The sequence below is a fragment of the Talpa europaea genome (genome assembly GCF_964194135.1).
Source record: "Talpa europaea genome assembly, chromosome: 3".
Classification (NCBI taxonomy): Eukaryota; Metazoa; Chordata; class Mammalia; order Eulipotyphla; family Talpidae; genus Talpa; species Talpa europaea.
This window is the reverse complement of record NC_140069.1, coordinates 34,884,878-34,910,056: the sequence shown is the minus strand read 5'-3', so window position 1 is coordinate 34,910,056 and position 25,179 is coordinate 34,884,878. Positions and strand designations below refer to the sequence as shown.

Here is a 25,179-nt window from a genome sequence, read left to right as displayed (position 1 = left end):
TTCTTCATCCATATACATTCTTGTTATAAGAAATTACAGAATTGAAAATGTGTCTCAATTATTTGCAAATGCCTAAATTTTACAGTTTGGGAATTAAAATGTTAGTTTTATATTGCAACTGCTCAACTTCTTAGGGTCTGATTAGTGATACAAGTTATATTTCACTACCATTGTTTCCAAATTATCAGTAAGTAATTACATATCTTGAATAATATTAAGCTATTGAAAACTAGAGACCAGTCATATTTGAAAAGAAATGCCTATTAAAATATTCTCCTTGCTATCATTGAGAACCATGCACTAAACATTCTGAATCATTCTAAGCCTCTGGAGAGATTGTAAAGATTCTTTCAAAAGTTGGTATGAAATCAGATGGAAGCTTAACTAAAGTAACTTTAAATGCACCAAGAAATTATGTATACATTGTAGCGAATACTTTATATTTGAGAATCTTTACAGCTTACATTTCCATTCCATTATTACAAGTGATGAAAAACAAAACAAAAAATTGCAAGTGGTATGCAAATTATAGTTTTTTCCACTTCACTAACCAAATTCCCGCTTTCCAATGTTTCTTCCAATGTATGCAGGAAACTGCCTGCAAAACTGAAACTGATTAGGAAATTCTTTAGTTTAAAATATCATTTTAGGAGAAACCAATACCCAACCATCAAAATTAAAACAAAATGTCACAGTCCGTTACAGTTATTGTTAAAAGATCCACTTCATTTGCCGGTGTCTAAAATATAAAATGAATAATTTATCTTCAAATTCATCTGTTCTTACAATGCTACTTTTTGGTGGTTTTCCTGTAATGTAGAAAAAAAGGTTAATTTATCAATTAGGTTTAATGAAAAGTTTTATTAGTTTACCAAACTAAATACTGTGACCCTACTAATGTTAATAGATGCATGTTACTAGAGAAACCATCAGAGTAACTGGATTTTGTCAAATATTAAGTAGTACTTTTGTGTTTAATAAAACATGGCTCATTTTTAATATTCTAACTTGTATTCCAAATGCACTGTTTTTGTGGTATCTAGTTTTTTAAAGAAATGTTTTACTGGTTTGGTCAAAAGTAAATTCTAATGTACAAAATTTGTTAAACATGTGTATGTTAATAAAGTGTGAAAAATTGTACAAACAAAAAAACTATAGCACTTAATTCTAGTCTCAGAAACCAAGGATCATATGTCCTTAAGATCTCTAAACAGGTGGAAAAAATTTAAACATAAGTACATTTCCTCAATATTACTGTACGTGAGGCATTATGGAAAAAAATATTAAAAGAACACAGGAAGGTTCTACCTTGAATCTGAGCTCTTATCAATAGAATCCTAGTTGCTTTTACCTATGTAGTGCTTAAGACAGTCAAATCCCAATCAAAATAGAAGTCAATAAATGTTAGAAATCAACACTTACTGAGTGTATAATAAAGGCTCAGTACCATTACTAAGCACTTCATCCTATCTGTCCAAGTTTGAACATTTTATCAGCATACACTGGAGCTACAAATGAATCCCAAGTCTGATGCCAAAACTCTTTTTTTTTCCAACTGATATTCTAAAAGATCCATGCTATTTGTTGTGTGGTAATTTGATAGAATTGACATAGAAACATGTTGAAAAATATGGGATGGATTGTTTATAAAAAAGACTGAGCAGAATAGCATACACACATTTCCACAAAGATAGCAGAGGACTACTTTTCAATTATGACCAGATAGTCAAGTAAAATGAAATTGACCCCTACCTCACATCACACAGTAAAATAAATTCCAAATGGATTACTTAATTGCAAAACAAAACTTTTAAAAGTTAGTATGTGATACTCATTTCATGGCCTGTCAATAAGCAGTACAAAATACAATTCCACTATTTTTGATCAGAGTGGTCATTACTTAATTGGTTATATTATATATTGAGATTTATGTACTTTCTGAATTTTATTTCATGATGGGACATTAACAATGTGGATGGATTTAAAACTCAAAGTTTTAAAAAATACAAAATTGAAGAACTACTTACAGGTTTTTGAAGTACAATGGGATGATCAGGCAGAAAGTCTGGTTTTTTTCTGCAGATGGAAACACTTGAGAGCTTCAACAGGAAATCTCTGCTGTATTTAATTCTCTCTATAAATATTAAACATCAAATATAATGTTAAAAAACACAGAACTCTTCCTGCTCACTTTCTGGCTATCTCTTGTCCATTATGAGTTTCTATACCAAAGAGAAGGAAGGTAAAAAAAAGGCTTGAAAAATATCTGTTTTCAATTTTCCTTTTACAGGGGAAGGAAGCAAAGTAACCAGAGGCAAACAGGAAAAATAGAAATGTTTCAGAATTGGCAATCACCGGCTTCTTTTCACCTGGTTATTCATATGTAGTAAGGCAATTTTATATTTCATGGAGATTACAGCACCAAACCTACTGGGAAGTTCAGATCTTGCCAAAATAAAACCCTAATAAGCCTATATAGCCTTTATTAATTTACCAAAAAATGCAATCAAAATCATTCAAGAAACATGCATCTACTGTATTTCAGGGACTTGCTAAGTAAAGAAGAGATTCAAGATAAGGCTCCCATTGCTCTTTTTTAGGTGAACAATGATTCAGACAGGTATCTGCAGATTTTGCATCAAAAATGATCACCATGAACTATAGGGATAAACTATATGCTGGGCCAGAAACAGCGGAGCAAGTTCTTTATAGCAAAAGGAAAAAAAAAAAAAAAAAAAACAAGCAACCTAAAAGTCTCTATCGTGAAATAACAGGAAAAAAAAAAAAATATATATATATATATATATATATTGGTCTCCGCCCTTGATTCCTGGCATAGAGCACCAAGAATATATTTTATTCTAATATTTGGTCTTTTGACCCTGGTTTCTGATGCAGAGCTCATAAATCCTGTGGATTTATAAACACTGACATACTTAACAAAAAAAAAAAAACAGAATTGAGGGAAAAATGGTTAATAACTGAAGATTTCAAAATCCCACTTTCAATGATAGAAAGCTAGACAAAACAAATACAGGACATGAACACTATTATAAGCCAATCAGACCTAGCAGACATATAGTGCTTCACACAATGATAGTAAAATATACATTCTTCTGAAGTACACATGGACCATTGTCCAGGGTGAGCCAAATGTTAGGCCACAAAGCAAATCCCAATACATTTTCAAAATCTGAAATCATAAAAATATCCTCTCTGACCACAGTGGAATACAACCAGAAGTAAAAATGGAAAGTTTACAAGTATGTGGAGAGTAAAAACACACTCTAAAACAATCAGTGGATCAAAGACTAAGATCAACAACATGACAAAATGTTTTGAGAAAAATGACACAATATATCAAAATTTATGGCTTAAGTGAAAGTAATGTTCAGTACAAATATAGCACTACATCAAAGAAATCCAAGTTAATTCCTAATATTAACCATTAAGCAACTAGATAAAGAAAACTAAAAAACCAGTAGAAGAAACCTCTGAGTAATACTCTATAAAGAACTTCCTTTCCCCGCTCCACCTCCATGAAAGCAAAACAGGGTGGAGCAAAGGCATTCATCTTGGGCTATGACATGGAGTCATGTGTTGAGAATGGGAGAGCAATAAAATAGAACACAAGGTCAGCAGCAACTTCACATAGCAGAACCAGAACAGTGGCCCAAAATTTTATATGAACTAGAAGATACAGAAATAAATTTCTATCTTGTCGTTATTCTGGTCTACCTTTAAAAGAATCATACTGATAGCCACACTAATATAGACTGAAATCATCTGAAAGAATATAAAATTTATATACACAGGTTTGCAACTAAGCAACATAATAGTATTAACTTTAGGCAAATGGTAAGACTCCTGAAATTGGCAAATTATAGTAATAAATTTACCTTTTTTAACTGGAGACTGATGTTGCTGTTGTTCATTAAGACCTTGAGTAAAGGCTTGCATTCCATTCGTCTTACACTATTAAAACAAGGAAAATATATTTTTAAGCAAGGTTTACAACCTTTCACTAACCACCCAAAAGTATTTTTCAATAATCAAAATATTAGTGGAGAGTGATGTCACAAGACAGCAACATAGGGTGTTCCCTACTTCATTCTCTCACAAGAACAACTAGCAATTATTCATGGAACAGAGACTATTATAAGGATCCTAGAACACTACCATAGGGCTGAAGCATCCTCCTGCACCACAGAGACTGGGATGGACTTCATCAGAAAAGTAAGAGGAGCATAACACTCTGACTGTGTTGACCCTCCCCCAAGGCTGGTATGTCACAGCACTAAGGACTCTCCTGAGCCTAAGGTCTCTCCGGTCACATAAAGAAATCCCAGTTGAACATAGACCTCCTCCAGCATTGAGAGTAACTTCTTAGGAGGATCCACTTCATGTCACCTCAATGGAAATAGGGGAAAATGGGCTATAGGATTTTACCACTATGAATCAAATTGTGAAGAAGGAGCAGTAACCAATGTTAGGATATTGACAGACCCAGTTCCTATTCACAATGCCCAAGTGATATCCCAACCAGAGGCTTGCTCATCTGCAGTCAAGATGTTACTGGTCTAAGGAGTCTATTCCTTAAATTGGGTCTATTCCTTCAATTGGGATCTCAAAGAGCTGGTTCATCACTCTTTCCACACAACTAAACTAATTAACATCCCCATCTAGTGCTAAGTATAACTCCCAGACCAGTCTAGGAAGTGTTGTCTAAGCAACTAAGAAGCTATTTAACACAGCAGTGCTGGAATGTAGACTATGGCTAGCAGGTACCCATAGCTAAACAGCAAAGCCATTGGTCTCATTTGGCCAGGGAACTAGGAAGACAGCTCTCTGCTTAAGTCAAGACCTCGGAGAAATCTGCCAGTCTTGGAGCCAGTTATGCTGTTTCACCCAGGTATGGGGAGTTAATTCATAGTCCATTTATTATTGAGTAGAGTGTACAGCCCCACCAATCAGGAAACTTGCCCTGACAACTGAAACCTTTACTCCCAGTAGAGAATTACATATGGTTCTATCCATCTGCAGAGTCAAAACAGCAACCCGGTCTGGCCAGAGAACTTAATGCACAGTTCTGCTTAATTTGCTACCCAATCCCTGTCTGCCTTGGGAACTGCTGTGATTCTACCTGTGCAGGAAAGCTAATCCATAGTCCTTCCCACTGCTGAATATAACATCTAACCATACCAATCAAGAAAACTAACCAGAGTACACAGGAACCTTAGTAGCTCACTCTGCAGCCCAGATTACAGCTGCACTTGAGTGGAGAATATGGTCATGTGTCTATAGAGCATAGACAGTGGTTCATCTGGCCAGGACTGAATGCTACTTGACTTGATCCCTTAATACCTTTGCTGGTTGAAGCATGTTCTTGGGAGGATAATGATTTATAGCTCCACCCAAAGCAGAATACTCCAGCATGGCCTGAGCAGAAACTTAACCAGAGCTCAGAAACTGTAGTTCATCTGATTATAGCAGCACTTGAGCAGAGTCTAGTCAGTGCCATACCCACTGGTAAAGTTAGGATGGTGGACATCAGGCCAGGATACTTAATATTTATTGCCGCCTAATCTGGCCCCCAAATAAAGTTTTGGCCTGGAAGCTCATGTGGGGCCCACACCAGGGCTGGAAAATTAATTTGTAGAACTACCCATTACTGTGTAACCTGTCTTACAGTTCCACTTATAGAGGCACTTGAACAAAAAGCACAGCCTGTGCCTTTCTCTGTCTACCTAGCAAAACCAGTGGCCCTGTCCAGCCAGGGAATTTGGTACACAGTCTTGAATGATTTGAATCCCAAACAATGAGTCATACATGCCTTGGGGTCCATTCTGCTGCCTGGCCTACTGCTGAATATATAGTACCCAGTCTTAACTGTCTAAACCTGAATAGAGAATCCAGATAATTTCAAAGCCTATTCTACAGCTTCGTTTAGACAGGGGAGTAACCCGGCAGTTCTAGCCAACTGTTCTAGTAAATAGACCCAACCCCTCTATCATCAAGTAGTAACCTTGCCCAGAAACAGACCCTAATAGCAAGCCCCATCTGCCCAAGGGTTCTACCAGCTTACCCATTCAGAACTCCAAGCTGAGTTGATTGGTAAAGGACTTTCTTTGCCAAAAGAAACCTGTAGAGTCTGGAAGAGGAGAACACTTACTTAAATGTGCATATACCAACGCATGAAAACAAAAGATCTTTAAAAAAATCAGGTAAACCATGAAAGCATCAATGAAAATGAATAAAACCCCAATTACTGACTCTAAAAAGTAGAGAATTATAAACTGTCAGAGAATTCATATTAATCCTGAGATATCTAGTGAACTAGAATACAGACAAAACTAGGAAAACAATGTATGAACAAAAGCTCAACAAAGAAATAAAAAACATTAAAAAAGATATCCTACAGTTTAAGAATACAACTTATCTGAAAAAATAGTGAGCTTCAGCATCAGATAAAATCATGAAGAAAAATCAGCGAACTATTGATGAGCAGGCATTTAAAATTATCCAATCAGAGAAGCCCAAAAAAAGTGGGCGAGAAAGAGAAAGCATTGAGAAAATCTATGGGACCTAAGGACATCATCAAAAGAAATACTTCATTAGCAGAATCTGAAGTGGGGGGGAAGGGGAAGGCTGGTGAAGAAATGAAAAGGGATAGAGAGTATTTTTAAATGAACAGTGGCTGAAAACTTCCCAAACCTGGGGAGAAAATCTGACATTCAGACACATGAGGTTCAAAGAATCCCATATAAATTGAACCTAAACAGTTAGACTAAGACATATTTTAATTAAATTGTCAAAAATCAAAGATAAAGACAGAATTTTGAAAGAAAGAAAAAGTGACAAATTACATATCCATAAGAATATGGGTAAATTTCTCAACTTTTCAGACCACAGAAATGGGGGTGTTATATTCAAATATATTTTTTTAAAGATTTATTTATTTATTTATATAAGCACTGGGTACAGTCAGAAGCGCGGGAGGGTGAGAGAATTCACCAGAGCCAGAGCGGGGAGCAGAGCAGGCAGAAGGACCGAAGCACACTGCTGAGGGGAGCAGCGGGCGGCAGGAGAGGTCCGGGAGCAGCGGGAGATGGAACCGGTGCCACAGAGGATGCGGGCAGCTTTGCAACCTAGCGCTCAACTGCTGCGCCACCGGGGAGTCCCTATATTCAAATATGTAAAGAAAAAAACTCTCAACAAAAAATAGAATACTTGGCAAAGTTGTCCTTCAGAAATGAAGATACTTTTCTGAAAAACAAAAGCTGAAGGAGGCTCATCACCATTTGTATCCTTATAAGAAATTCTAAAAATTCTTTGGATATAAGTAAAAATATCAAATTAGTGTAAAACTCATTTATAATAGTAAATACACACGCATACACACACACACACACAAAGAAGGTTAGATTCCCTTATATGGCTAGTGGTTTCTATGTTCATTTGCAGTTTTTTTTTTTTTTTTTTTTGTGGGACTCTCGCCGGAGGCCAGGAATGAACTGTTGCTGCAGCCGCAGCCCCAGCGCTCAACACTGCGCGGCCAGGGGAGGCCCTCATTTGCAACTCTTAAAAAAGTTTTTTAAAAATCTATTTAAAATAACCATAACTACAATAATCTGTTATTGGATATACAATATAAAAAATAAAGTGTGAGGGGGAACAGTAAAAGTGAAAAATTTAGAAATGCTATCAAAGTTATCAGTTTAGACAGGTTATTGAAATTGTAAGATATTTTATGTATTTTATGTAAGCCTCACAGTAACCATATGAAAAACTGGTAGTAAACAAAAGAACAAGATAAAGAAGCCAAAGCATACTAATGCCAAAAATCAAGCCACAAAACAAGAGGATAAAAAACCACGGGAATTTCTCTTTGTTTTTGTTATTGTCTCTTTTGCTGTGCAGAAGCTCTTTAATTTTTTTTTTTTTAAAGATTTATTTTTATTTATTTATGCAAGCACTGGGCACAATCAGAAGCGCGGGAGGGCGAGAGAACTCACCAGAGCCAGAGCGGGGAGCAGAGCAGGCAGAAGGACCGAAGTACACTGCTGAGGGGAGCAGCGGGCGGCAGGAGAGGTCTGCGCGCCATGTGGGACCCTCCTCCAGTGGCCAGGGAGCAGCCGGGGATCGAACTGGCACCGCAGAGGCTGCGGGCAGATTCGCAACCCAGCGCTCAACCGCTGCGCCACCGGGGAGGCCCCAGAAGCTCTTTAATTTGATGTAGTCCCAGCTGTTTATCTTTGCCTTCACTATCACTGCTTTGGGTGATGTGTCTGTAAAGATGTCTTTGATGTGCAAATCACAACCCAAATGCCCAAAAATAGATGACTGGATCAAGAAGATGTGGTACATATACACCATGGAATATTACTCAGCATTCAAAAAAGATAAGCACATGCAATTTGCAGCAACATGGATGGCGCTGGAAGGGATCATGCTCAGCGAAATAAGCCAAAAAGAAAAAGAAAAATACCGGATGGTCTCACTCATAGCAGGAATCTAGAAAACTTAAATAAGGGACCAGGAAAATGAATAACTATAAGAAAGTGAAAATCAGAATCAACAAAAAACTATGAAACAGAGACACTTTTGGGGGGGTGGGGGGGGTGAGGGGAGGGATTGGGATCAGAAAGGGGGGGTTGCAACTGTATGGGGAATATAAAAATAAAATTTATTATTAAAAAAAAAAAAACACGGGAAAGATCTATAAAGAAGTCCCAAAACAATAAAAAATGGCAAGAGTAAATTCTACCTATCTATAATTAATTTAAATGTAAATGGATTTAGAACTGCAATCAAATAATGCAGAATGGTTGAACAGAGTAAAATATACTGCTTATAAGTGACTCACACTTTAGCTTTAAAACCACACATAGGCTTAGTGTGAAGGGATAGAAAAAATATTTCAAGCAAAAATTCAGGAAAAGCTGTGATTATATCAGACAAAAGAAACTTTAACATAAAAAATGGTAAAAAGAAACAAATGTCATTATATAATAAAGTGTCAATCCATCAAGAAGAAATAAAAACTGTACATAATCAACATCAGAGCACATAAATATATAAACACTAAACTAAAAAACAGCAAAAAACATAATTGGTAATACCCCACATGCAACAATGTATAGATCCTCAAGACAAAGAACTGATAAGGAAACAGCAGATTTGAAATACACTATAGATCAAATGAACCATATAAGCACACCTCAGACATACTGCGTGTTTAATTCCAGACCGCTGAAGAAAAGCAAATGTCACAATGAAGTCACACAAATTTTTGATTTCCCAGTGCATATAAAGGTTGTTTACATGAACCTATAGTCTATTAAATATATGACAGCATGTCTAAAAGAAAAATGTACATACCTTAACTGAATGTGACACAAAGATACAAAGTCAGCACATGCTCCTGGGAAAATGGAGCTGACAGACTTGCTCCATGCAGGAGATTGTTGCCACAAACCCTCAATTTGTAAAAAGCACAATATCTGCAAGGCACAATAAAGCAAAACACTATAAAAGAAGGTGTACCTGAATTGAACAATCTGACAAAAGTAGAATACACATTCTTCTCAAGCACATTTTCTAGACAAGTCATATATAAAGGTACAAAGACTGAAATCACACCAAGTATCTCCTTTAGCCACAATGGTATGAAATTAGAAATCATAATAGTTGGAAAACACAGATATATGGAACTCTCGTGTGCAGCAATGGATCAAAGTAGAAATTAAAGTTGAAATTTGAAAGTATCCTGGGGAGAAATAAAAATGAAAATGGAGGGACAGTATACCAAAATACATGATGCAGCACAAGCAGTTCAAAGAGGTAAGTTTAAAGCTATAAATGCATACATCAAGAAAATTGAATAATCTCAAAGAAACTACTTTTAAACCTCAGGAAACTAGAAAAAGTAGAACAAACTAAGTTCAAAGATAGCAGAATGAAGGAAATAATGATTAGAGAACAGGAAAATAATTGAAAAGATTAATAAAACTAAGAGTTAGCTATTTGGCAAGACAATACATTGACCAAGAAAAAAAGACCCAAATTAAAAAAAAAAAAAAAAGAAAAGAAAAAGGAGCTATTACAATATCACAGAAAGGTAAATGATCCAATGAGTCTACTTTGAACAATTATATGCCAACAGATAGGACATCCAAGTAAAAAATGTATAAACTCTTAGAAACATACAACCTACCGGGCCTCCCCGGTGGTGCAGCGGTTGAGCGCTGGGTTGCGAAGCTGCCCGCAGCCTCTGCAGCGCCAGTTCAATCCCTGGCTGCTCCCCGGACACCGGAGGAGGGTCCCACATGGCGCGCAGACCTCTCCTGCCGCCCGCTGCTTCCCTCAGCGGTGTGTTTCGTCAGTCTGCCTGCTCTGCTCCCGGCTCTGGCTCCGGTGAATTCTCTCACCCTCCCGCGCTTCTGACTGTACCCAGTGCTTGTATAAATAAATAAATAAATCTTTTAAAAAAAAAAAAAGAAACATACAACCTACCAAGACTTAATCACGAAAAAACAGAAAGTCTGAACAGACCAGTACTAGTAAGGAAAGTAAATTGATAATCAAAACTCTTCTATTAAAGACCAGACAGCTTCTACTGGTGGTTTTTACCAAACATCTAAAAAAGAATACCAGTCTTTCTCAGAAAGAAAAATAGAACAGCAAGGAATGATCCCAAACTTATTTTATGAGAGCAGCATTACCCTGCTACCAAAGCCACATAAAAACACTACAAGAAAATTACAGTCAATCCTCCCTGTTGGTGCAAGGGGTTAAGATGAAACCTATGAAGCTGTCCACAGCCTCTGTAGGCCGGTCAGGGAGCAACCCACATGGTGCAGCAGACCTCTCCTGATTCACCCACTGCTCCCCTCAGCAGTGTACTTCCATCAATCTGCCTGTTCTGTTCCCCACTGTCTCCAGTGAATCCTCTCACCCCCACACACCTCTGGCCTGGTCCCAGCTCTTGTACTGGAAGGAGGGAGGGAAGAAGGAAGGAAGGAAAGAAATTACAGTCCATGGCCTCCCCAGTGGCCTGTGGATTAAGTTTCAGTATTATCACTGCTAAGGCCTGAGTTCGATCCCCACCCAGGGAGCTAACCCCCATATGGTGCAGCAGACCTCTCCTGCTTCACCCACTGATTCCAGGTTAGCAGTGTATTTCAGTACATTGGCCTGTTCTGCTCCCCACTGTCTCTGGTGGATCCTCTCACCTCCCCATCCACACCTCTGGCCTGCACCCCGGTTCTTCTTTGCAAAAATAAAGAAAATATCAAAGAAAGAAAATTACAGGGCCTCCCTGGTGGAGCAGCGGTTGAGCGCTGGGCTGCGAAATTGTCCGCAGCCTCTGCAGTGCCAGTTCGATCCCTGGCCACCGGCAAGGGTCCCACATGGCGCGCAGACCTCTCCTGCCACCGTCTGCCTGTTCTGCTGTCTGCTCTGGCTCTGGTGAATTCTCTCACCCTCCCGTGCTTCTGACTGTACCCAGTGCTTGTATAAATAAATAAATAAATAAATAAATAAATGAATCTTTAAAAAAAAAATGCATCAAGGGGCAAGAAATAAAATTATTAAAAAAAGAAAAAGAAAAAAAATTACAATCCAATATCCCTAATGAATAGAGAGGCAAAAACTCTCACGGAAATACTAATAATATGTTGGCAACACATTAAAGGATCATTCATCATGATAAAGTGGGATTTATTTATGGGATGCAAAGGATCATTATCTGCAAATCAATAACTGATATATCACAATAGTGGTGTGAGAGATGAAAGTTATTCAGTCTTCTCAATAAACACAAAAGAATATTTAACAAAATTCAACATCTAGAGGGTTGTGTTCCAAGATGGCAGAATATGAAGAGCTTCTGTTTAGTCTATCCCACAATCACGATGAATCTCTACCTAGAAATGGATTAATCTACACAAACCTGAAACTTGAATGAATACAGATTCCACAACAAAACATGAAAATGCAGCACAAAGATGGATAGAAGAGATAAACAGATGCTCTCACCAAGGAAGAAACACCACTGTAAGAACAAGGTGCAATTGGATGTGGAACATTTCCCTGGGAGCAGGGGAAACATCACCTCACACCTGTTAAGACAGCTATTATCAAAAAGACAATAGTTAACTAGTACTGGGGAGGATGGGTGAAGAGAATCCAGGTACACTCATGGTGGTAATATAAATTTGTACAGTCATTTTAGAAAACAGTATAAAGAATCCTCAAAAAATTAAAATAAGATCCTGCATGTGATTGAAATCCCATTTATCAGTATAATGAGTACATTTATCCAAAGGAAATAATCACTATCTCGAAGACAGTACACTCCCATGTTCATTGCAGCATTACTCACAATAGCCAAGATGTGCTAACAACTTAAACATCCACCACCAGATGAAAAGATAATGTTGTGTATACATACAATGGAATATTATTCACCAAAAATATTTTTAAAATCCTGACATTTATGAAAACATGGAAAAACATGGAACACATTATGTTAAGTGAAATAAGCCAAACACAGAAATACAAAATACTTTATAATCATATATGTGCAATCTGAAATACCCAAACTCAGATACCAGAGAATAGTACAGTGATTGCCAGGGGCTCAGGGATAGGTGAAATGGTGATATGATGGTAAAAGAGAACAACTTTCAGTTAAACAGTGAGATAGTTAAGGGGATATAATGCTTTAGTATGGTGATTAAAATTAATATTGTATATTTAAAATTTCCTATTAAGAGTAGATCTATAGTGCTCTCACAATAAAAAAAATTAGTACTATGTGAGGTAATGGATATGTTAATTTGATAATGGTAATCACATTACATCTTGATGTTGTATATCACCAAGTCTATTAACCTTTTAAAATCATAATGTAAATATATACCATTTTTATTTGTCAAATGCATCTTAAAAAGCTTGGGGGAAGTATATTGTCCTTTGCATGTATATACATAGTAACAACTGAGAGTATGATTATTTCAAATCTTTCATAGCATGTAAGAAAGTACACCTATGAAAATTTTATAAAGTGATTGTTATCTCATTTAACTCTCATGATGTTATATGGAAATAAGTGTTCTGATCACCTTGTTATAGATATGGAAAATCAGGATCATAAGTGTTTGTGGAAATCAGGATCATAAGTACATAGAAGCAGGAAGGTAGTTTAAACTCAGGGTCACTATAAATTATGAATGTTGTGCATCCACAGGGGCACCATTCATAGCATAGATGTCAACAGAGCAGAAAGTGTCACATTCTAAAAAAACATGTATTTTTCTATATTTTGTTCCTCTCACCTTTTTAAAGATTTATTTATACAAGAACTGGGGTACAGGCCAGAGGCGCGGGAGGGTGAGAGGATTCACCAGAGACAGAGAAGGGAGCAGAACAGGCAGAAGGACTGAAAAACACACCTGAGGGGAGCAGCGGGCAAGACGTGAGAGGTCTGCCGTGCCATGTGGGAATCTCCCTGCCCGGCTGGGAATCGAACCCACGCTGCAGAGGCTCTGGACAGCTTCACAGCGCGGCACTCAACCTGCTGCGCCACCAGGGAGGCCCATGTTCCTCTCCTGATTCTAGTAAGGATGCCAAATCAGTAGCAGTGGTACTATTAAATCCATTCATTTAATAAGCATTGTCTGTTATGTGACCAGCACTGTGCTTTGTTCCACGAATATAAACATGACATTCCAGTATCTGTCCTTGGAGGGCTCACAAACAATAATGTAGATCAAAAAATAAAACAACCAAATCCCAGTAAAATTTGAGAAGTTCTACATAAGGATATGCAGGGAGTGCAATGTAAAAACTGAGTAGTGCTAACGAAGTTGGTGTAGGAATAATAAGGAAATAGTTTATACAAGCAGTGAAGTTTAAACCACACTTTGAGGATTAGTAGGGGTTAGCATGCTTAGCAGTGGGGAAAAAATGAATTTCTATGGAAATAAAAAAACAGCCTTATGCTGGGAAGCAAAAGATAAAATGGTTAGTTTAAGAAAAGGAAAGAGCTAGACAGGGCTGAGTAAAGCAAAATAACATCACTTTTTTTTAAATTGCAAATCAAGGCTCTTTGAAACTTATGGTATAATATACAATATGATGCCTAGATATTCTGTTTAGCTATTTCACGTTTTATTTTTTTTTTAAAGATTTATTTATTTATTTATACAAGCACTGGGTACAGTCAGAAGCGCGGGAGGGTGAGAGAATTCACCAGAGCCAGAGCTGGGAGCAGAGCAGGCAGAAGGACCGAAGTACACTTCTGAGGGGAGCAGTGGGTGGCAGGAAAGGTCTGCGCGCCATGTGGGACCCTTCTCTGGTGGCTGGGGAGAGCCCGGGATCAAACCAGCGCTGCAGAGGCTGTGGGCAGCTTCGCAACCCAGCGCTCAACCGCTGCGCCACTGGGGAGGCCCTATTTCACATTTTAGAAAAAATGTTCCTAGCCCCGCCCCTGCACTCATCTTAAATATTTATCACTGAGAATAAGAACAAAAGAGGCAAATGCACATCAACCTTATTCCTACAATGAAAACACAGAGTGTGAGATTTACAAACAATAGTGAAAGACAAAAGGTAAACAGGATAAAACTAAACTTGCAAGGAGTTAATTTCTGTAGAATAATAGATCTCCCATGAAATATTTAAAAAAAAAAAAAGCCAACAGTACAGAATGGGCAAAGGCAGTAGCTGGTAATACAGATTAAAGGAAATTCAAATTAAACAAATCAAAGATGGCTATAAATCTCAGACATTCCTCCAATGAAGAGGTAAATTTTTTTCCTTCCCCTTGAATCTGTGCAAGCTCTATGACTGTTCACACCAATCTAATATGAGAGAAGTAACACTGTACTATTTTCCAGGCCTTAAGAGTCTGGCAGCTTCCACCTCTTCTCTCTTAGAACATTAGTTGAGAAACCCAGATACAATGCTGTGGGAGGGGTGATGTCATCAACAAGGCAGTGAAGAGATGCTAGGATCAAGTTCGCCCCTAAAAACAATTACTAGGGAGAAACAAGGGGATCCTGGCAGGACCCAGATGCATTAGAAAAACTTGGCCACGCCAGTGATTCTGATTTGCCCAGACAGAGGAAGGGGAAGGGAAGAGAGAAAATCATTGGACCCCTTCCCCCCTCCCCCACCCACAAAGCCAGCCCACTTAGTCTAGCAGGAGGAGAAAAAGTTTGGAGACTATGATGCCTGAAGAAGCCAGAGACATCTGAGGGATCCAGACAAAGACAGATGGATAAATGGGGCATTTGCGGGCACACAGCACGGGATGCAAGCCTCTTTGTGTGGCGCTTCTCTACCATCCCCCTCCTGGAAATCAGCAGGACCATTTAACTGGTCACACTTACCAGCTATACTTATATCTGATAAAACAGACTTCAAACTAAAAAAGGTAAAAAGAGATATAGGGTCTCCCCTGGTGGTGCAGCAGTTGAGCGCTGGGCTGCGAGGCTGCCTGCAGCCTCTGCAGCGCCGGTTTGTTCCCTGGCAGCCAGCAAGGGTCCACAAAAAAAAAAAAAAAAAAAGACATAGACGGTCACTGCATTATGATTAAGGGGACAAATACATCAAGAAGACATAACTCTCAATGACATATATTCACCAAATGAAGGAGAACCAAAATATGTCAGACAATTATCATCTCTGAAAAGCCATTAGAGAAAATACATTTGTAGTGGGAGATGTCAACACACCACTCTCACCAACGGATAGATCAATGAGACAAAAAAATAACCAAGGACACTAGAACTCTAAATAAGAACCTAGGCCTCATGGGCTTAATAGACATCTATAGGACACTGCACCCAAAAAAATCCAAGTACACATTTTTCTCAAGTGCATACGGATCATTCTCCAGGATCAATCACATACTGAGGCCACAAGACAAACATCAAAAGATATACTAAGATCAAAATTATACCAACTATCTTCTGTGACCACGAAGGCATCAAACTAGAAACATATCATGAAAAGAAAGCAAGGAACTCTCCTACCTCATGGAGATTGAAACCCACACTACTGGAAGACCATTGGATAAAGGAGAAGATCAAAGAAGTAACTGAAAAATACCTTGAGATGAATGACGATGAGGACACAACTCACTGACAGAACATAAAGGACAAAGCAAAAGCAATCGTAAGAGAAAAATATATAGCAATACAGGCTCACATCAAGAAACAAGAAAGAACTCAAAGAAACAACCTAATCTCTCACTTGAAGAACTGGAAAAAGAACAACAAAACCCCAAAAGCCAGTAGAAGAAAGGAAATAAAAATCAAAGAAAAAAATGAGACAGAAGTTGAAAACAATCCAAAAGAGCAACAAAACCAAAAGTTGGTTCTTGAAAAAATAAAATAGACAAACCTCTAGGCAGGCTTACAGAGAAAAAATGGGAGAAAGCAAAATAAATAGGATCATAAACAAAAGAGGAGACATTAGAACAGACACATCAGAAATCAAAAGAATAGTCAGAGATCACTATAAAGTTACATGCAAACAAATTCAACAACCTAGAAGAGAGAGACAAATTCCTAAAACTATACAATAATCCAAAGCTAGATAAAAAAGAAATAGAACATTTAAACAAACCAGTTACAGGCAGTGAAATTGAAGCAGTAATCAAAACCCTCCCCAAAATAAAAGCCCAGGATGAGATGGCTACACAAACGAATTCTACCAAGTGTTCAGAGACAAACTAGTGCCTATCCTACACAAACTCAAAAAATTGAGAAGGAAGGAATATTGTCAAATACATTTTATAAAGCCAACATCACACTAATACCAAAACCGAACAAGGACAACACAAAAAACGAAAACTCCTGGCTAATCTCTCTAATGAACACTGATGCAAAAATCCTCAATAAAATCCTAGACAATAGAATCCAACAATGCATCAAAAAAATAATTCACCATGACCAAGCAGTATTTATTCTAGGGGCACAAGGATGGTTCAACATCTGGAAATCAATTAATATAATCCAACACATCAACAACAATAAAAACCATATGCTCATATCAATAGAAGTCAAGAAAGCATTTGACAAAGTTCAACATCCATTTATGATGAAGGTCCTCAAAATTCTTGGGATAGAAGAAACATACCTTAACATAATAAAGACCATTTACAACAAACCCATAGACAATATCATTCTCAATGGTGAAAAGCTGAAAGCCTTTGCCTATGATTTGGAATAAGATAAGGAGGCTCACTCTCACCACTGCTTTTCAATATAATTCTGGCAGTCCTAGCCAGAGCAGTAAGACAAAAGAGAGACATTCAGGGAATCCAAATAGGGAAAGAAGAAGTAAAACGATCACTATTTGCAGACTATAATATACATAGAGAACCCTAAAAACTCCACAGAAAAACTAATCAAAATAATCAATCAGTTTAGTAAAGTAGGATAAAAAATCAACACACACACACAAAACCAAACAGTAGGGCCTCCCCTGGTGGTGCAGTGGTTGAGCGCTGGGTTGCGAGGCTGCGCACAGCCTCTGCAGGGCCAGTTCGATCCCCAGCCACCGGCGAGGGTCCCACAAAAAAAAAAATAAATAAAGTAGCCTTCCTATATGCAAACAATCAATCTGAAGAAGAAGAAATCAAGAAAACCATCCCTTTTATAATTGAAACAAACAAACAAAAAATCAAATACTTGGGAATAAACCTAACAAAAGAGGTGAGGACCTGTACAAAAAAAATTATAAAACATTGTTAAAAGAAATAGAAGACACAAAGAAATGGAAAGACATCCCCTGCTCATCGATTGGAAAAATAAACATTATCAAAATGGCCATCCTACAAAAAGCAATTACAGATTCAATGCTAGTCATATAAAAATTTCAATGACATTCTTCAAATAAATAAAATATTGATGAAATTCATATGGCACCACAAAAAACCTTGAATAGCCAAAGCTCTCCTGACTGAAAAGGAAAATGGAGGTATCATACTCCCAGGCTTCAAACTATACTACAAAGTCTTATTAATTAAAACAGTATGGTATTGGAATGAAAACACACAGACCAATGGAATCAAACTGAAAACCCAGAAATAGACCCACATATTTATGGACAACTAATCTTTGACAAAGGAACAAAGAATATGCAATGGAACAAGGACAGCTTGTTCAGTAAGTGGTGCTGCGAAAATTGGACTGCTACATGCAAAACAATGAAGCTAGACTACTACATCACACCATGCACAAAACCAACTCAAAATGGATAAAAATATTGGCCATAAGACCTGAAACCACAAAATATATACAGAAGAAAATACAGGCAAAACACTACATGACATACATCTCTGGAACATCTTTAAAAACACAGTCCCCCAAAGCAAAGAAAGTAAAGGAAAAGATGAATAGCTGGGATTACATCCAACTAAAAAGCTTTTGTACAGCAAAAGAGACATTAACCAAAACGAAGAGTCACCCTACTGATTGGGAAGAAATTATTGCACACAATATAACTGATAAGGAACTGAGCACAAAGATCTACAAATAGCTGACACAACTCAACAAAGTAAACAATCCAGAAGAACTAAAAAAAAAACACTTCTCCAAAGAGGAAATGCAAATGGCCAACAGGTATATAAAAAATGTTCAGCATTCCAAAATCAGGGAAATGCAAATCAAAGTCACAATGAGATACCACCTTCACCAGTGAGAATGGCAATTAAAACAAAACAAAACAAAAAAACAGGAAACAACAAATGTTGATGAGGATGTGTGTGGAGAAAAAGGAACCCTCCTATACTGCTGCTAGGAATGCAAACTGGTCCAACCACTATGGAAAGCTATGTGGAGGTTCCTCAAACTACTGAAAATGGAGCTTCCATATGACCCAGCAATTCCACTGCTAGGAATCTACCCAAAGGACACAAAAACATTAATTCAAAAGGATACCTGCACCCCTATGTTTATTGCAGCAGTGTTTACAATAAGATATGGAAACAACCCAAATGCCCAAAAATTGATGACTGAATCAAGAAGATGTAGTATACATACACAATGGAATATTACTCAGCAATCAAAGAAAGATAAACTCTCATGCCAGGCACAGCAACATGAATGGAGCTGGGAGGGATTATGCTCAGTGAAATAAGCCAGAAAGAAAAATATTGGATTGTTTCATTTATAGGATGAATACAGGAGAACCAAATAAGGGATTAGGAAAAATAATTATAATAAATTAAAAAACAAAACAGGCAAATATAAATCAGAGATACTCTGCAGGGGAGAAGGAGGAAGAGGGATCAAAACAGGGGAGGGAAGAGCACAAGGGACTATGGTGATGGTGCACAGGTAAACTGGTGGTGGGAATTTTATGGGGACTACACTTGAAAGGAGAAAGCTTACATTGTATAAAAAGGAAGAATGATGTAAATATTTTTAAAATGCTGTGCAAAGTTCTAGTTGGAGAGGTCATTTGTAGGTGTTCCCTTCACTCTATAGGAGTAACTGAACTCCAAGCTAATAATGAGCATCAACTGCCAACTGAGTAAATCACATGACCATTCAATACTTATATGTTATTAGACTACAGCTATCAATATATGACTTAACTAATATAAGAAATGGCCATCTGAGCCCAGTCAGCCCACAGAACCATGAAAGATAAATACACTACTACTTTCATTCAAGGTTTTCAAGTGCTTTGTTATAAGGTAGTAATAAAAAACAGGGGTTAAAAGAAGTTGTTCAGGCAGAAAGAAGATAATGCCAGACAGAAACAGATTTATAAAAAGAAATTAAGAGTGCTAGAAAAGGAATAAATTAAAATTCTTTTATTTTTTAATTACTTAAAAAAAAAACACCTGAAAGCAGGTATTTATAGTACAAGCTAAAGTAAAATTAGAGCAAAAATGGGAGAGAAAATTCTACAAAAAGAGTTACAAGATCTAATAAATGAGTTTACAAGGTCAATATATAAAAAAAAAAAATTCTGTATTTTAAGCTACCAACATATGGAATTTCAAATTTACAAAACAGAACTATTCACAATTGTATCAAAAATATGAAATGTTGTAAATTTGACAAAAGATGTTCAAGACCCCCATGCTAGAAAATACAAAGCATGGAAAGATGTATCAGAAGATACAGTGGTGTTAAGATGTAAATTCAGGTTTTTTTTGTAAAAATTGACAAGTCCATTTAAAACTTACATGGAAATACAAAGGACCTATTTAAAAAGCTTTCAGTAGTCTATAAAGTGTGAGGTTCATCTATAGACAGACATGGGAACCTAAAGTACAGCATGTTGACAATAGTTAACAACATGTATTCTATACTAGAAAGTTGCTGAGAGTAGCCATAACTTTTTTGTTTGTTCTCACCATAACAAAATGGTAATTATGTGAAATACAGAATGGTTTAAACTCAGTGACAAACATTTCATAACATATACATTAAATTATTACATTGTACAACTAAATACCTATATAAAGTACTGTGTCAATTATATCACAACAAAGCTGGGAAAAAAGATGACACATAAATCAACAGACACTATAGTTTAGAAATAAATTCACACATTATGTACTGATTCTTAACGAAGATTATTCAGTAATTTATATATTAAAAACACATAAAAGATTTGAATGTATATTTCACCAAAAAGAACAAAGACACAGATGCTAATAAACTCTAGGAAAAAAGTTCAATCTCATTAATCATTAGGAAAATGCAAATATAAAATACATATTACCCGGTCAATTCCGCTTCTGAGTATTGTATGTTCACTCAAAGACTTGACACAATCATTTATAGTAGTATTACTCATAATATCCAAAAACTGGATACATTCCAATGTCTATCAGCTGATGAATGAACATTATCCTATATTCATACAGCAGATTACTTATATTATTCCACAATAAAAAGAAACCAACTGCTGATATTTATAACAGCAAGGAATAATCTCACAAACATTATGCTGAGCAAAAATATCCAACAACAAAGAACATATATGGTATGATTTAATTTATCTGAAATTCTATAATAATCAAAACTAATTTATAGTTACAAAAAGCAGGTATGTGGATAGCTGAAACAAGAGAGAGCATTAGGAGTTGTGGAAGTGGGTGGGGATGGGGATTAATTGCAAAGGGATTTAAAGACACTTCATTTTACTATATGTAAATGTCTCAAAAGTTGGTTTAAAAAATATGTAATAGTATAAAATTTTTGAGGCATAATTTACAGTTAGTAAAATGAACCCTTTTGTTCAACGAGTTTTTAGGCATAGATATGCCCTATGTAACTAACTCCACAATGAAAATATAGGCCATTTCATCTTTCCCAAAAGTGTCTTTAAATCACTTTGCAAAGTAAATTTAATTACATAACTTGATTTTTCTATAAAATTTGCAATATTAATATCCTCATTTTAAATGTAAAGATTCTAGAAGAGAGGAAACAGTTTCATGGAGTTGAGCATTACTACTGGATTAGTTAAGAAAATGTTAGTTGCTGAACAAAACATTTTAATAAATTCATTACAATGCAAGAGCAATTAATCATTTATATATTTGTATATAGAGATATACAAATAGATCAGTGGAACAGAATAAAAAGTCCAGAAAGAGATCCAGTTGATATGAAAGCTTATTATAAACTAAGATGGCACAAATTTGCATTAAAAAAAGATTTCTCAGTCAATTATGCTTTACAATTGGTCATCTATATGAAAAAATTTAATTTCTCATACAAAAAAATAAATTTCATGTAGAAAATATATCTAAATGCAAAGGTAAAATCTTCAAGTGTTTGGAAGAATAGTTCAGAAAATCTCATTTTTTGAGATGGAAAGACTTATAAACTATGATACAAAAAATGAACTCTCCAAGGAACTACTGATATATGATTATTTTGAGATTTAAAACTTCTGAACAAAAATACTACAAAAATTAAACTATTCTCTCACAAACCAATTCTTAGGAAAGAAAGTATTTGCTCTGCACTTAAGAGCAATAACTGGAATCCAGAATACACTTTAAAGGAATACACAGCAAGAAGAAAAAGACAACCCAAAGAAAATGGGACAATTATATAAATTGGTTAGTCACAAAAAGAACAAAACCCAGTGGTCAAAGTTAACATATGAAAAGATGTTCCACTTCAAGACACAATGGAAAATTAAAAAATTAAAAGCAATAAACAGAGAAAATTCCTGTTAAACAAGCAAGAAAATGTCTAACAATAAAAAGATTAAGGATATAGAAAAATCAAATCTACTGCAAATCACATTGGAGAGTAATTTGGCAGTATCTAATAACACTGGAGATGAGATTATCTTTTAATATAGCAAATCTATCCCAATTTTACAACCTCTCAAACATATAAAAAATGTAACATAAACTGATGTTCATTGTAGTGAACACAGTGCCTGTGCCCATAAACAGAAGTGGAATGAAAAATGTAAATTTATAAAAACAATTTCTATGTTGGCATATATCGAGCTCCTTTATGTTAAGTTGCCTAGTATTTCATTTATGGATATGTTTATGCTTGAGCTTGCAATAGTCTTGATCTATTTTTGGAAGTATGTAGATAAGAAACTGCTTCAATCATTACTTCTGTTAGAGGAAACTGGTAACTGGGGGTTAGAGAGTGGAGAAAAATTTTCAGTAACTGCCATTTTGTATGTCCTAAATTTTAAACTTCGTGACTATATTATTTAGTCAAAATTAATAAATTAGAAAATTTAAAATATAAACCTAAATGAAAAAAGTGGCAAAAACATGTAAGTATGATACTATTTACATAATACTATGAAACAGTTAAAACAATTCTATTTGTTATAGTAAAAATACTAACACTGATGGAAACAATAAAATTGAGGATTACTACTTTGGAGAAAGGTTAAAAGGAAATGGGATGGTGAAGGTATATACAGGGATTTTTAAATATATCTAAGATTCTTTAAAATTTTCTGAAACAAATATAGCACAATGTTTAGATATGAAAATGGTGGACAACAGGTACAATGAGGGTTCGATTCTCTTTAATATATACTTGAAATATATCACAACTTTTTAAAAGGTATATAAAGCAGTGAGCATAGTTACAGATACAGAAAATCCATCTAACAAATAATACTGTTCAGTGGATAATGGCTTATTTTATTACAATCAGTAAGACTTACTCTGCTAACTCCACTTTGCAAGCACTGGGTGTTGCATGGATATTCGTTTTGAAAGTTGAAAGGGAAGACTACCCCTGTTAAGAGGAAAAATTACTATTTCAAATATACATGACTTCAATAAATATATAACACTATCACAAAATGTTAGCTATTCCAGGATATTCTAGGCCCTATTTTAAAATGTTTCTGGTAGTTCATTTATTCAACATTTATTCAACTTTATGGAATGTTAGCCACTGTGTTAGGGGGTAAAAAAATGTTCAGAGATAAAAGAGTTCATAGTACTCTTTACAAAACATACTTACAAGTAACAATTATTTCAAAAATAACTTAAATGAGAGGTTTAGAGAAGATACTACAGGAGAGCAGAATGGGCTTTGGGGTTTTACAAAGAAAGTAATTGAGTATCAATCTTGAAAAAGATTTCATTATGGACATAAGATGGCCAGGGAGTAAGGAAGTTATGTGGAAAATGGCAAAATTAATTTCTGATTTACTAAACTTTTCTGCCTAATAAAACCATACTCCTGACTGGATCTTAAGAGGATATAAGTAAATGAGAGATCAGGGCTACTTGCCCACACACCCCCATTTTACTCCTAGAGGGAAATAATTAGCAAAAACTGAATCTGTATGGTGTGCAGGAGAGATGAATGCATTTAAAAAGGATGGTTACAGGGCCTCCCCTGTGGCGCAGCAGTTGAGCGCTGGGTTGCAAAACTGCCCACAGCCTCTGCAGCGCCAGGTCAATCCCAGGCTGCTCCCCGGCCACCGGAGGAGGGTCCCACATGGCGTGCAGACCTCTCCTGCCGCCCGCTGCTCCCCTCAGCAGTGTACTTTGGTCCTTCTGCCTGCTCTGCTCTCCGCCCTCGCTCGGTGAATTCTCTCACCCTCCTGTGCTTCTGACTGTACCCAGTGTTTGTATAAATAAATAAATCTAAAAAGAAAAAGGATGATTACAGAAAGGAGCTCTGTCAATGGCTTTATATCCTTCCATTTAGCATAAAATCTGAGACTTCACCTTGGACACAACTGCTTCTTCAATTCAACAGAAGGATATGGGATCAGCATTGCTAACCTATGATCCAGACGATCCATTGATTCATCTATTCTAAATCACAACCACCTTCAGAGCAAACATGATCCAAATGGGGATTATCTTCCTCGTAGGACCCAAAGATGGAAGAACAAATGGATGACTGAAGAACTGGCATCATTACTATTTTTTCTGCTTCATCTTTGCAACCAATAAAAGGGCTTGTTTTTCCTTTTTCTAAGAAGCCAGTTATTCAGTTGAACACATTGACTAGAATTTATATGTTACATATATACACATATATATCTCACCTAAGTTAGCTATACTATAGCAACAATAAATAAGTTTAATATTCCAGAGTTACATACCAAGTATTTCAAGAATTTGTAAAAAAAATTAATTTATAGGCAAAAGAAAATATTTAATTTTAGAATTTTGTTTAGGTTTCCTAAATTAGAAGTTCCAGCTAAAGAGTAATCCTAAATTGTGTTCTTTTGAGCTAATCATTCTTTTGTTTTTACAATTACATATATTTAGGCTAATTCTCTCTCTACGTGACTGCTCCATGGTGATCATAATCATAGGGGACAATTTGTAGTATGAATATGATTATGAGCAACAGCTGGTTAATGCGGCATGAAACTAAACATATTTACTCAGTCAAGATTTATTTTTCCTACCTTTGTTGGTCTGGAAGACTATTAAGAATCTTCTTCTTTGGTAAAATTTAAATTTCTCAAATAGAGGAGGGTCATTTTTCATTATTTTTTAAAATATTTAGCATAAACAATTACTGTATACAATATTTAGCCATTCAAATTCTAATTAGCCATTAACCAATTAATATTTTAAATATATACCCTCAGTTGCTTACCAGGGGGAGAAGTCAGATGACGAGCAGGTCTTGCTGGTTGAAGCGGTTTACCAATCAATTTTTTGGTTTCCAT

General features: G+C 36.1%; 1 protein-coding gene across 1 annotated transcript; it reads right to left on the bottom strand.

Annotated features, from left to right (window-relative positions):
- Nucleotides 1–782: 782 nt before the first annotated feature.
- Nucleotides 783–25,179, bottom strand: LOC311168810 (uncharacterized protein C8orf88; the record flags this gene model as incomplete). Its single annotated transcript, XM_084230540.1, has 5 exons — nucleotides 783–809; nucleotides 2,028–2,134; nucleotides 3,900–3,975; nucleotides 23,197–23,270; nucleotides 25,107–25,179. 5 exons carry the CDS (start codon nucleotides 25,177–25,179, stop codon nucleotides 783–785), a joined length of 357 nt encoding a protein of 118 aa, XP_084086666.1.